This window comes from Salvelinus alpinus, chromosome 13 (assembly GCF_045679555.1).
Source record: "Salvelinus alpinus chromosome 13, SLU_Salpinus.1, whole genome shotgun sequence".
Classification (NCBI taxonomy): Eukaryota; Metazoa; Chordata; class Actinopteri; order Salmoniformes; family Salmonidae; genus Salvelinus; species Salvelinus alpinus.
In genome coordinates, this window is record NC_092098.1 from 15003616 (window position 1) to 15016560 (window position 12945).

General features: G+C 41.0%; 1 protein-coding gene across 4 annotated transcripts in view; it reads left to right on the top strand.

Moving 5' to 3' along the window:
• LOC139537178 (roundabout homolog 2-like) overlaps positions 1-12945 on the top strand; it is a 177930-nt gene that overhangs the window by 59462 nt on the left and 105523 nt on the right. For 2 of the 4 annotated variants that reach the window (XM_071338195.1, XM_071338196.1), the window contains exon 1: positions 10965-11542. The exons of the other annotated variants lie outside the window; for them this stretch is intronic. In XM_071338195.1, the coding sequence (XP_071194296.1) occupies positions 11488-11542 (55 nt within the window). In that variant the 5' untranslated portion in view covers positions 10965-11487. Of the gene's footprint in view, positions 1-10964; positions 11543-12945 lie in introns of those variants that run through there. 4 annotated transcript variants of the gene reach the window in all.

A 12945-nucleotide genomic window follows, 5' to 3' on the forward strand; every position in this document is an offset into this window, starting at 1 on the left:
TCCTGATACTTAGGCTACCTATTGTTACTTGTCAATCACACATGAATGTATTGAGTCGTTTTGTGATAATGTACATGAAAAGTGGGGATAATATGCTTAACTGATGCCACATGTTTATAAATAGGGATACTATTGACATGTTCAAAACAACTGGGAACTGGGAATTTGGAAATCTTCGACTTCCGACTTCAGTGGATTCAAGACAACTGGGAACTCTGGAAAAATCTCCAACTGTGATTTTTTCCAACTTGGGATTCCAAGTCGGAAACTCTGTCATCTTTCTAGAGGTCCGACTTTCCGACCTGAAGATCACTGACGTCATTATTTGACCTTTTTTTGAGTACTCAGTTGTCTTAAAAGCACCATATAAATTGCCATCGGAAACTATTCAGACCCTGTGACTTATTCCACAATTTGTTACGTTACAGCCTTATTCTAAAATGTATGAAATTGTTTTCCCCCTTCATCAATCTACACACAATACCCTAAATTGACAAATATTTGTATTTTATTTTTGCACATTAAAAAAAAAAAGAATTACTGAAATTTACCCTGACCAAGGCCCTTCTCCCCCGATTGCTCAGTTTGGCCTGAAGGCCAGCTCTAGGGAGAGTCTTGGTGGTTCCAAACTTCTTCCATTTAAGAATGATGGAGGCCTCTGTGTTCTTGGGGACCGTCAATGGTGCATAGTTTTTTGGTACCCTTCCCCAGATCTGTGACTCGACATAATCCTGTCTCGTTGCTGTACGGGCAATTCCTTCGACCTCATGGCTTGGTTTTTGCTCTGACATGCACTGTCAACTGTGGGACCTTATATAGGCAGGTGTGTGCCTTTCCAAATCATGTCCAAACAATTGAATTTACCACAGGTGGACTCCAATCAAGTTGTAGAAACATCTCAAGGATGATCAATGGAAACTGTGTTTGAGAGGATCAAAACCACAATGTATCATGGGTAAATTGTGACTGACTGACTGATTTACAAATAATAATGAGTTGTTATTTATGATGCAAGGTGACTTGTAGATCAGTCAGTCAGCAGTCACCTGCAGTCGTTTAGATGCTCTCAAACACAGCCATTAAAACCAGTAGATAGTGATAGTGCTGACATCATCCACGTGTACTTATGGAAAATTCCCGATGGCGCATGAAGCCGGAAGTATTTGAATTTGAAGCACACCATATTGGGCACGTTTGAGTGCTAATCCAAAAGTAGCCGACAGTTGAGTAAAGTCAGGGGAGCACTGACAGCAAGTAGGACAACTTCTGCTGTTTCTAGGAAATGCAACGCTAGCTATGTTTCCATTAAGTTGTCCAGTGATTTGTTTTGTCGACATTTACAAATTTGCATCGAAAATAGATGCGACAATTGCCTGCTAGGGTGCGTTGGCATTGAACTATCTGTGTCAATAAAATCGTAATGACGTCACATCAAAAATATTTATAGGAATGTGCAAAAACCTAGTGTGAATAAGATTGTAGTGGTTCAAGTGTTTCCATTACCCATTTAGGCAAATTGTGCATTAATAAATTGTTGACAGCCTGTTCCCCCCTCCCCCCTATCTGTTTCATCTCTCAGGTAGCCCGAGAAAGCCAGCATGCATAGAATGCAATAATTGACTAATATTTGCCATATTCTAATCATTCTCATGTGCCAACGTATCGCCATGGTGAGACTTGCACTCCTGTAGATCTGAAATAATTGGATGGTGAAACTTGCCAGCCAACCAGAAAAGCAAGGTGAAGGAATTCAGGCATTCTTAAATGTCAGGACAATCCTTGTCCTGCAAATACATTTTCATATAGTTTAAATTTGTTATTTTGCAATCATTAGGCATTTACAATTAAATGTGGGGTGGAGTTTATAGTTACGTGATGACATCACGTGCCCCGTGTAGCTTCAAAAGTATTCGTCAATCATCATTTATTCAAAAAACACTGTTTCCATCATCATTTGTCGCAATAAAGTTAGTCCCACAAAAATCCACCCGTCGAATGGATTAAATGTTGGTGATCCTCAGAAAATGTCTCCTATATCTGCCGTTTCTATTACACGTGTCGCAATATGTTTTTGTTGCAACATTGCTATGGTCCAATAAACCTGGGTCAATGGAAACCTGCCTAATGGCAGACATGGCATTCGCCTTTGTTATTGCCACTGAAGTTGGTGCTATCGAAATTCCACTTCTCCTACATGAAGCCGAAGATGATCAACATGGTCCAAGCAATGAATATTGTGAAGATAAGGACATTAGATACCAGCCCTAGCTCTTTCTAACATTGTATTTTTGTGATGGTTTTACCAAAATATAACCAGTTAGTGAGTGCATAGGCTACTAGAATGAAAGCATATGTGTTTTTGCAGCATATGGGATATGCTATGTTGTTGGCCATTACTTCACGCCCTTGTACCTTCCTTATTATTATTTGTGATTGTGCAACATGGAATTGTAACGGATGTGATTAATTGGAGTCCAGGTCAGCATCACTACTGCCTAGAGTGTATTTCTTTCATTCTCAACCTTTATGTTGCTTTTGTCAGTAAGCATCTAAAGAATCACATTTGATTCAATCACATGAAGGACAAAACACTCACTTTACAGAAAAGTGTTAGACTATATATGCAGTTCACATAAGTTATTGAGTAAACAATATGCCAAGCAGTATAACGCACATGGTATTGAACCCACAACTGGTGTATGGGGTACTTGCTCATTAAGGGACGGTTTCCCGAACACAGATTAAGCCTCTAAAAAAACAGACAAAGGATGTCTCGCACAATGCTTTGGTTCCTACTTCAAGTTGCAGTTGGGGAGGAGCAACTGCAGAAATCTACAGTCGACTGCAATCGAAAGTTCATGACCTTTGATCATATGGTTGTTGTAAGGGTCATGCAGTTGATATGTAGTTACAAGTGGGAAAATGTTTATAACCATAATGCAACACACTTTGAAAGGTGGTGACCAACGTTCGTCAACGTCTTGACAAAAGTGATCTGCTCGAATGCACCCATTGCTGAATAGGGCTGAACGGCACCAGAAATCGCTAAGGATCATGGTTAAAGTGGCTGTAACTAGCAAAGGATCATGGTCAATGCAGTCTTTTTCATCTTGCCTGTGAGAGTCAACCCGATGCTGCTGGGTGCACGTGCAAAGAGCATGCATGAGGGAGCAAGCCTCCTCCCTGACACAGGGGTTACGTTCCGCTGTTCAGGCAGTGAAATGCATCACCCAATGGGTTAATTCCTACCGGTTTATGTTGGGTTCATAGCCAAAAGAGTTGGTGTGTTGTAGACGAAAGTTGATGAGGAAAGTCAGCGGAGGTGAATCTGCGACAGCTGAAAGTCGGACACTGTAGGCCTAGAGGTTTTATAACAACAAGGCTCACATCAACATGGCAGTGTCAACATTTTTCTTTATAAATGTTGACAAACTTTTCTATATCCCCATATCACACACTCACAAACTGAAAACATAACGTGTGTACAGTTAATTGGTTAGAGAGAGGTCTCAAATAGCACTTTATATTCCCTGTAGATTTGACAAATTGTGACAAAGTTGAATCCTGTTTCAGTCACATCTTTAGCCACGTATGCGTGGGTCAACCAAAAACATCCCAATGATTGGTTGAAAAATAGTGCCTCCCACTAGCCAGCCGATGGCTGCATGTTGCAGTTTGTGAGAAGCAACTGCATTGACTTGAAGGCGACTTCATCAAAAACTGTCATTGCCTTTGATCTCATGGTTTTTGTAAAGTTCATGCTGTCTACGTGTAAGCGCAAGTCGGACAATTTATCCCCGTAATGCAACACATTTTGAAAGGCAAAATTGATCTACTCGACATGTCAACTGCAGTGTCCCAATTTTCTGCCGATGAAACTGGAGTCACCGCCTGCGTCGGCGAAATAGCCACGAATTGCGCAGCCACAGTTTTCAAACCCAGAGGCCCAACAGTCTAATACTTCCGGGAATGCCTCCTGAAGCAGACTCGACAGAACAGACCCGGGGTTTGGCAAGTCAAAGGGTGAAGTGAAAAAGGTTGTCCTTAGATGTTAATTTTCTCGAAATCTAAAGGTAAAACCTAAATTCGAGCCAATGTCTTAAGTACCTGATACTGTCATTACTACATCCTTGTGAAAGAGAAAAACTTACATGTTGACATTTTCATCAAAAACTACTTTATATCGAAGGAGTGCCTTTGATTTGACGGTCCGCACATGGGCAGTACGGTACAACACAACCATTAGACCTAATGATGTGTTTCTACGCCTGAGCTTAGCTAGCTAACGTCCCCATTAAATCCCCTACAAACCTGATCCGGGATTTCTATTGGAGAAGCAGTTTCTAGGCCTCCTTATTTAAATTCTCTTTGGCGCAGCACTGTAGTTGCTCTCCACCGCCTAGATCACGCAGCAACACTGCTCAATGAATAAACTCATTTTGGCGGGAGGAAGGGGCTGAACACCGAGTGTTATGCTAATTATCGCCATAGCCATTGATTTGGCAACAAATCAAAAGAAACAAAATAAAATGAAAAGAAAACAATTGAAAGAAAAAAATATATACATACAAAAAAAAATCATGATCATGAGTAGACCAGAGTAGGGGAGTAAATTTGCTGGAAAGATTGCGGTTAACAGATTTGGGCTGATATTCCCCCTTAACTCTAATTGCTCTTGTAGGTCGCTCTGTATAAGAGTGTCTGCTAAATGACTCAAATGTAAATGTAGATTATATGAGAGTCCACCCATAGTGGATCCTGGCCCCTCTGTGACATATTACAACTTTGTATGGATTCTCGACATGTAGGCTATACAAGCACTGTTGTTTTCATCCACTTACGAGACAAGAAAATATTGGCCTACCTTTCTGTAATGCCATCTATTGAAATCCTCTGTTGGCTTGATTGCACAATTGATAATTCACCACACTGAAGCCATGTGCCAGTACGTGACTTTGAAAGCCTGTCTCTATACAATGCGCTATGATCATTTATAATCAATATGAATAGACATAAAAAATCAGGAGTAGACAAGGCTATTTGATGCAAACATATACTGTAAATATAACTTTTCTATTGTCTGAAATTGCATTATCAGTCCTGCTCAATTACTGGAAGAAGTTAGGCTTACTAGTTTGAGGAAGGCAGCTTGTAAAACAATACAACTGTTATTGGGATCAGGTCGGCTGTATTGTCCAATGAGGTTGCAGGGCGGGCCCAAGTCTGCTCAGTGCACACAACAAAGCATGTGCAACAAAGTGATACACTAATGTGACGTGTACACAATTGTGCCACATTTTCGGGGGACCCTTTTTGGCTCTTGAGTGCTACTTTCAAAACTACTGGCTCAAAAGTATACAAAACGTTGTAGCATCACTTTAAACAATTGCAGTCATGGTTGCCCCGGTTGTCAACAACCTTGTGGTTATTGTAGTCTTTTGACTGTAGAGAAACAGGAATATCTAAGGTTGTCCCAGGTGAGGCAGGCATGCAAGGGAGGGGAAATTGCTCCTGTCCAATCCGTTGACTGAGCAAGGGAACTTGCCCAAGGAGATTCTCAATTGGGGAAAAGCCTGTCCTCTCCTCAACTCCTCCAGGGCCCGGAAATTGATAAGTGGTCAAGTGGTCTAGAAGAGTTTCAATTTGTTAGTAGGCAAACAGACTAGTTTGCTCACTTCCTTGATTACCTACTTCGGCAGAGGATGTGCAAGAGTATCCTCCGGGCAGCTAGAGCAGAAGTGTTTTTGAATTAGCTGTTGTTTTCTCAAGGGTCAAGCACATGGTCAAGCACATGTAAAAAAAAAAAGAAAAAAAAAGAAAAGGAATCCGCTACTTTAAATGTATTGCACAACTAGTTACATTTGTTTTTATCACTTTACACATTTATTTTGGGATTCCACCCCTGTAAACAGTAACGGACTGGGACAAAAAATCGGCCCTGGCATTTCTAACACCATTTTCTCCCTTGTGTTTTAGATTAATGTTGCTTATTATGCTATATATCGATGTGTGCCCAATGCTGCCACTCATCTCTGATTCTCTGCTGGGAGCACAATATCAAGTGGGCCTATAGGCTATTTAGTGTGGTCTCAGTCAGATGATCCATAGCCTATAGGCTATGGGCTACGATGTGCATGATCGGAGAAGCACAGAGAAAAGTAATATATTTCTAAGATAGCTGCTGGAATGGTGTAAATAAAACCAGGCTGATTACACACTGCAACGGATATTCCAACCCTGAGCCCTGCTCTGCTCTTGCTGATGAAAACCTTTTTTTGTGTGCTGCCTAACCAATGCTGTGCTGTGTAGGCCTACAGTGGCAGTTCAGGAGGAGAGTCAAAGGCTTTTTCCGATTTTTGTTTGTTTGTTAGGCGTAGTGCAAAAAATTCAATTTCTTGCAGGCGGACAAGCCTATAGCCTATGTTCTGTTAAGTTTAAGAAGGAGAGCGCAAAGATGAGAAGGAGGACGGGGGTCAACTTTGAAACTATATGTTCACAGTATTATGAATGAATTGTGGTTAATTAAAAATATATATATATTTCACCTTTATTTAACCAGGTAGGCTAGTTGAGAACAAGTTCTCATTTACAACTGCGACCTGGCTACGATAAAGCAAAGCAGTGCGACAAAAACAACAACACAGAGTTACATATGGAATAAACAAACGTACAGTCAGTAACACAATATTAAAATCTGTATACAGTGTGTGCAAATGAAGTAAGGAGGTAAGGCAATAAATAGGCCGATAGTGGTGAAGTAATTACAATTTAGCAATTTACACTGGAGTGATATATTTGCAGATGAGGATGTGCAAGTAGAAATACTGGTGTGCAAAAGAGCAGAAAAACAAATATGGGGATGAGGTAGGTAGTAGGTTGGATGGGCTATTTACAGATGGGCTGTGTACAGCTGCAGCGATCGGTAAGCTGCTCTGACAGCTGACGCTTAAAGTTAGTGAGGGAGAGATAAGTCTCCAGCTTCAGTGATTTTTGCGATATTTGATAGCATTTGTGATATTTGGTAGCATTTCGTAGTGTGACTGATCTTACTAATTGCATTAGTACTGTACAAAGTTAGAGGTGCGCTATTTGATAGATTTCCCCGCTCCCCTACCTCGAGTCTCCCCTTCCAGTGGGGAGACTTGAGGTCATCCTACCCCCTCCTCCCTCCCCATCTTATACTTTTGAGTGGGAGACCTTCCCAGGCAGTAGCCTTCCTAGCTCATAAACTAGAATCAAGGTGCCCACTCCGACAAGGTTAAGTGACCCACAGTCCCACGCGGTGACATGATATAATTGACGTGACATGCAAATGAGCGATAGAAAATCAATCGTGCAAATGTCACCATTACAATTTTTTTTGTGCCGCGCCCCGTGCCGCCCCTGGCAAAATGCCGCCCTGGGCGGCTGCCCATGTCGCCTATACCTAAATCCGCCACTGGTGGTGCTAAAACTTGAAGCAGCAGCCGAGACACAATCAATCGGAAATTGACAGCTCATGGTGTTGAAAGTAAGCAAATTCGGGTAGGCATAATTCATTTTAAACATCCTCATTTTAATTCACCTGTTTGACAGACGAAATTAGGCTATAAGCTTCTATATCCATAGATTTGTCGGCTAATTCCTCCACCCACCATGCACTCTTTAAATAGCCTACCTCCGTGTCAGTAAAGGGCTGTTAAGTTAAAACCAGGACTCGAATTGAGGGGGTATGAGTGGGTATGCCATAGCCCTACCTTTTATTAAAGAAAATGGCAAAAAGCACAGGCCTACCCCTTGTTAGCTTAAGATTTCGAAGAAAATAAAGCAGATCTGATTTATAAAAAGTGATCTATAGCAGCACTTTGTTTCGCAATACTTTATGCTACAAACAAGCTGTAAAATACCCCGGAAAGACGTGACACCGATGCATATGGGGATGTCATTGTTTTGTTTTTTTTTACATTCAGAGGCTGAGCTACAACCTTCTATAGCCAAGGAGACAGAACATTTACCTTGCTTAAGAAGTAATGTCATTCTGTCACTATAAATGTATTAAACTATTCACTTTCTGGACAATAGAAGATGTTTAAACCCAGACAGCTTTTAGGAAAACACTTGGGACCAACTCTCATTGGGTTAAGCCACAGAAGAAGAAGAATAGCCAGCAGATAAAGCTGACATTTTCCAGCGTTTGTAGGCCTACTCTGTCTGGAGTAGGATGGCAGTCCTAACTTTTGAAAGTACCATGCTCAGATTCCTAATGACGTCTCAGATTGAATCATTTGTCCATTCTCTGTCCATTCTTAGCCTGTAATTTCGGTAATTTGTGTGGTATTAAAAAATATTCTGCTAATATGTAAATTGACAGAATTGCATAACATTTTTGTAAAAGGCATTTTTTTCTCAGACCTGCAAATACAATGATAGATTCTGATCTAGATTATAGATAATGATAATTTTGCTCAACAACAAAAAAAATGTGACCAGCTCATCTGATATTTGCCTGAAATACCAGATGGCCAGTCCGCCCTTGCTTGTAAACACCATATCTAATGGCACATGAGTGGAGAAGGAGAGTCTCATTTGTTTCCATGTTTCTTCTCCACGCCTCCACTCCTCAGTTAACTTTTTCAAAACCAGACGAGGAGAGGACAGAGGAGAGGATGCGAGGATTCAAGCAAAACCATTTGAGATTCTCCCAATAAGGGTATTTAGTTGATTCCAACCTTTCAGTTTTGACAGAGAAGGAGGGGAACAGACATGTGTATGGTATGTCAGGTCAAGTTTGGACTGACTTTTAGACAATTTATCTTGCTACAAGTTAAGTGCAAAGTGACACTGAGCCAAATAGTTTTTTCTCGTAAAAGACGGGCCGTTTTTTTCTCCTCACATAAATGAAGTTGTCAATGATCACTCTGCACCTTTATTCACCTGCACCTATAATAAATCATATTTTCCTCCTGGGTCTAGGCTACCTATCACCTCCACTGGCCGTGAGACACGGTAACCTATAGGCTATACCCTTTGACAAAATCATGAACGACACTTTTTTCGTATATGTGAGTGCCTGCGCCGATTTCATTGAGATGTTCACGAACCATTGTTATGTATTATTGAGTGAGAGAACATTCATTTTCCGAGGGCTGTATGAACTCTCATTTGGCGAACAACAACTATCTTCATTGTTACTCAATGGAACTAGTGTTGTAGCCTTTGTGGGTGTGAGTATGCGCCTCAAAAAATTAAATTTATGAAACTTGTATCATTGTTTTGTTTCTGTCAAAGTGTCTTTCAGATAGAGTGCCAATAATGGCAGTGGAGATGTGGAGGCATCTTCTAAAAGACAAGTCCACAGATGTGCGTGTCAGAGGTAGAGAAAGGGAAGTGTGAGGGGAAGAGGGTCACTCTCTCCCATCAGAAGCAATCACGGTATGGTTTCTTTCCACTTCATGACAGCACTTACCTGTGAGCAGGCTGGTGTCATAGACTGGATGTAACATAGTAAATAAAAATTCTGAACACTAAAATGAGTGTGATATATTACGTTTGGTATGGTTACATAAGACAGAAGGTTACTTAAGGCAAAAATGAAAGGAGGTTGGTTGGTCAGGGTGGATGGCTGGGTGTATAATTTTTTTTTTTGTGAATTAGCAACTTTGCAACTACCATTTGTTAGCTACTTTGTAATTACTGTAGTTAGCATGTTAGCTAACCCCTTTCCTAACCTTAACACATTGACTTAACCCTAACCTTAACCCTGCCGCCTAACCCCTAGCCTAGCTAACGTTAGCAACCTGGCTGATATTAGCATTAGCCACCTACCACCTAACTAACGTTATAGCCATACCAAAAAATTGGAATATGTAACACATCATACATATTGCAAATTTGTGACATATTGTACGAATTGAATTCATAACATATCATACAAAACGGATGATGGACATCCACAAACGAATACATACCATACCAAACGAAACATACTGTATCATACTAATCTGAGTGTCCCGGATTTTCGTTTACTATGTTACCTCTACCCCTGAGTTCAGGTTGCTGTGAGTGCTCTGCACTCAGCCATCTACCTGGAACCGCCTCACTTTACCTACAGTACAGTACCATAACTGATTGACCTTATTCTCAATAGCGACAAAGGCACACACATGTATTCACCACCTGGATAACTCCTGACACTAAATGATGACTCCCTTTATACTAAAGGGATTAACCAAAAAGGAAATTTCACAGGAAATTTCAAATCAGTCCACCGGGCAAACGGAATTATCAGTAGATAAGCATTATTGAATGTGCTTGTTGGGAAGAGTATTTGCTCCAATAACTCATTGAATGCGCAGTTCAATAAAAATAAAGCACAGGATTTGTATTCCAGTTATGCATGTGGCAGGAATCGACCGCTGACAGGAGACAGTATGCGCCATGGGTTATTAGCAGTCAAATTGTCATTGGTATTGACTGAGAGAATTGCCATATACAAAACACTTTGCAGTCCCATTCTGTCTATGCCAGACGAGATCTACGAGATAGTCATGTCGTCGATAGGGGACGCTACTTTATTGTCCATGGATGTTTAGCCTATATAGGCCTACTCCAGATGTTATAACGGGCACAGAGCAGTGCCATTAATTGCCTTAATGTGCCTATCAAACGCATACCAATTGCATAGGTAGCCATTTAATTAAACACCAAACACAAATAACATTCCTGCACTCACATCTTGCAAATAAATATTGTGATAACCTAATGTGTTTATGTAATTTGTATGCGGTTTCCACAGCACTCTGTATGTAGCTGCCCCGTCGGCTGTGTACAGTTCAGATCTAGGATCAGTTTATCGTCTAATTCAGATCCTAATGTAGACCCAAACTGACCTCAGATCATCGCATAGGGGCAACATCTTGCACTGGTTTGATGGAAGTCTGCGCATCTGCGTTCCTATAGCCCACTGCTGTACCAGTGTTTTACAGTTCTACGAGGAGGGAGCTGTAACTGCAGCTATTCATTCACCTCGGGTCTGGAACCACCACCGTTGGCTCACAACAGTGTAAAGATATAACAGCGCGTATTCATTCGAAGTGATATTTAAAATCATGGTCATTCTGACAATTTCTAATCTATATTGAGTGTATGCTTCGCTTTGGACACTTTTAGCTGGACGGAACATTATAGGCTCTGGGAGGTCGGGGCGATGTTATGAGACGAGCACATCGTTGCTCTGCGCGGTTGGTGTCTGCGTGGTGAGACACCCAGCTACAAACATTATGTATGGAGAAGTAGGCTGCCCATCCAGTCCGCTCTTTGAGAGAAAACATGAAGTCGTCTCGTGAATGATTTCGTTGTACACTTCACGATAAACAACTGTATTAAAATTCCACATTTCATGTGCAAAGAACCAAAACTATTGAGAGTCGGACAATCTGCAAGATAAAGAAGTCTATCGGACAAATCTGTGTGCAGATAAACCGTGGACGGTTACTACAGTATGCCAGAATGGGTCTACTACGGTTTTTCTTTTTCTGTGGACTATTGCACACCCAAATCAACGGTAAGTCCTGAAATCTTAAACTTGATTTGGTCTACACAATTAACTTTCTAATACAAATATTGCTTTTTCCTGTTTTCCATCTCCCCGTTTGATTAGACCACCTGCAGTAACAACAGTATTTTGCATCAGTTGTTCCGTTTATTCCTAATTTCAAAACGTTGGAAAAGACAGGTGAAAAGGGGTCGCACGTGTGGTCTCCCATTGCGCGCTCAATGAGTCCCAGCATGCCGGGATTGCTCCTTTCAACTTGGCTTTGCAGCACACCTGACTATTTTACGAGCAATATATTGTCATTGTGTTATTTGATCGATTTGTTGAAATTGATGAACAGTCATAATAATTAATCATGTATACATATGCTTGGTTTGGGGGTTCCTGATTAATTCCAAAGTTCATTAATTTAATCTTCCTAATTGATATCATGCACGTATATCATTAGGGAGGACATGAAAGGTTTAACTTTGCCCTTGGCTGATAATTTAATGCAGCAGTTATTCAGATTGAATTTAATGACATTTCTGTGCATGGTTATGAATTGCCCATAGGTGACTCACATATTCAATAGGTCTCAGTTTTCGTTTTATTGTCATATTTTTTTAAATATATAATAAGTTGTCATCCCAACATTTTCAAATTTCATAGACACCATTGATCTCCTTCTAAAGTTTCAGAGTCTTAAGAGGAAGCTGTTGTGTTGGTGGATCTATACAGGTGGACCCTGAACATCAGAAGGCTTGTGTTATGCCCAGATTATTTGGGTTCTGATATGCAGCTGGTGGAGTTTAGATAATTTGTCTGAAAAGTAGCAAAACCTGTCATGGAGACTATGATGCTGAATGATCTTATGGTCCTTTGATTTGTTTTGGTTTGTAATATGTGGACACTGTGTCCCCTGGTCACAGAACATACTGTAAGCACTGTCTGTCCCTTGAGGACCACTCATAACCGTGTTGTCCCCCACTGGACATGCAGCTGTTGTTGATTATCATGTCCACATTGAGAGCATTGATTTGGTGAAAGAGGAGGTTGGTGCCCCAAGGCGTGGGGGATGTCCCAATGGCTGTTGACTTCTATATACACTGGTGTCCACCCGGTTGCTTATTCTACATGGCTTTTTTAAAACTCCTATACCTTTACAATTGGGAAGAGTGTGTTATACTGTGCATTAAGGGTCTACGGTCCATTAGAAGTATCTCTCTCTCTCTCTCTCTCTCTCTCTCTCTCTCTCTCTCTCTGTCTCTCTCTCTCTCTTTCTCTTCATTGATTTGCCACTCTTCTCTTTCTAACTTTGTTAAGTTGGGTTTGAGGTTTTGTACTGCCTATGCATGTGTGTTAGTGTTGTGTGTGAAAGAGGGTGACATGGTGGGGTTAGTAGAGGATTTTAGGCACAAGGCCATGGGCAA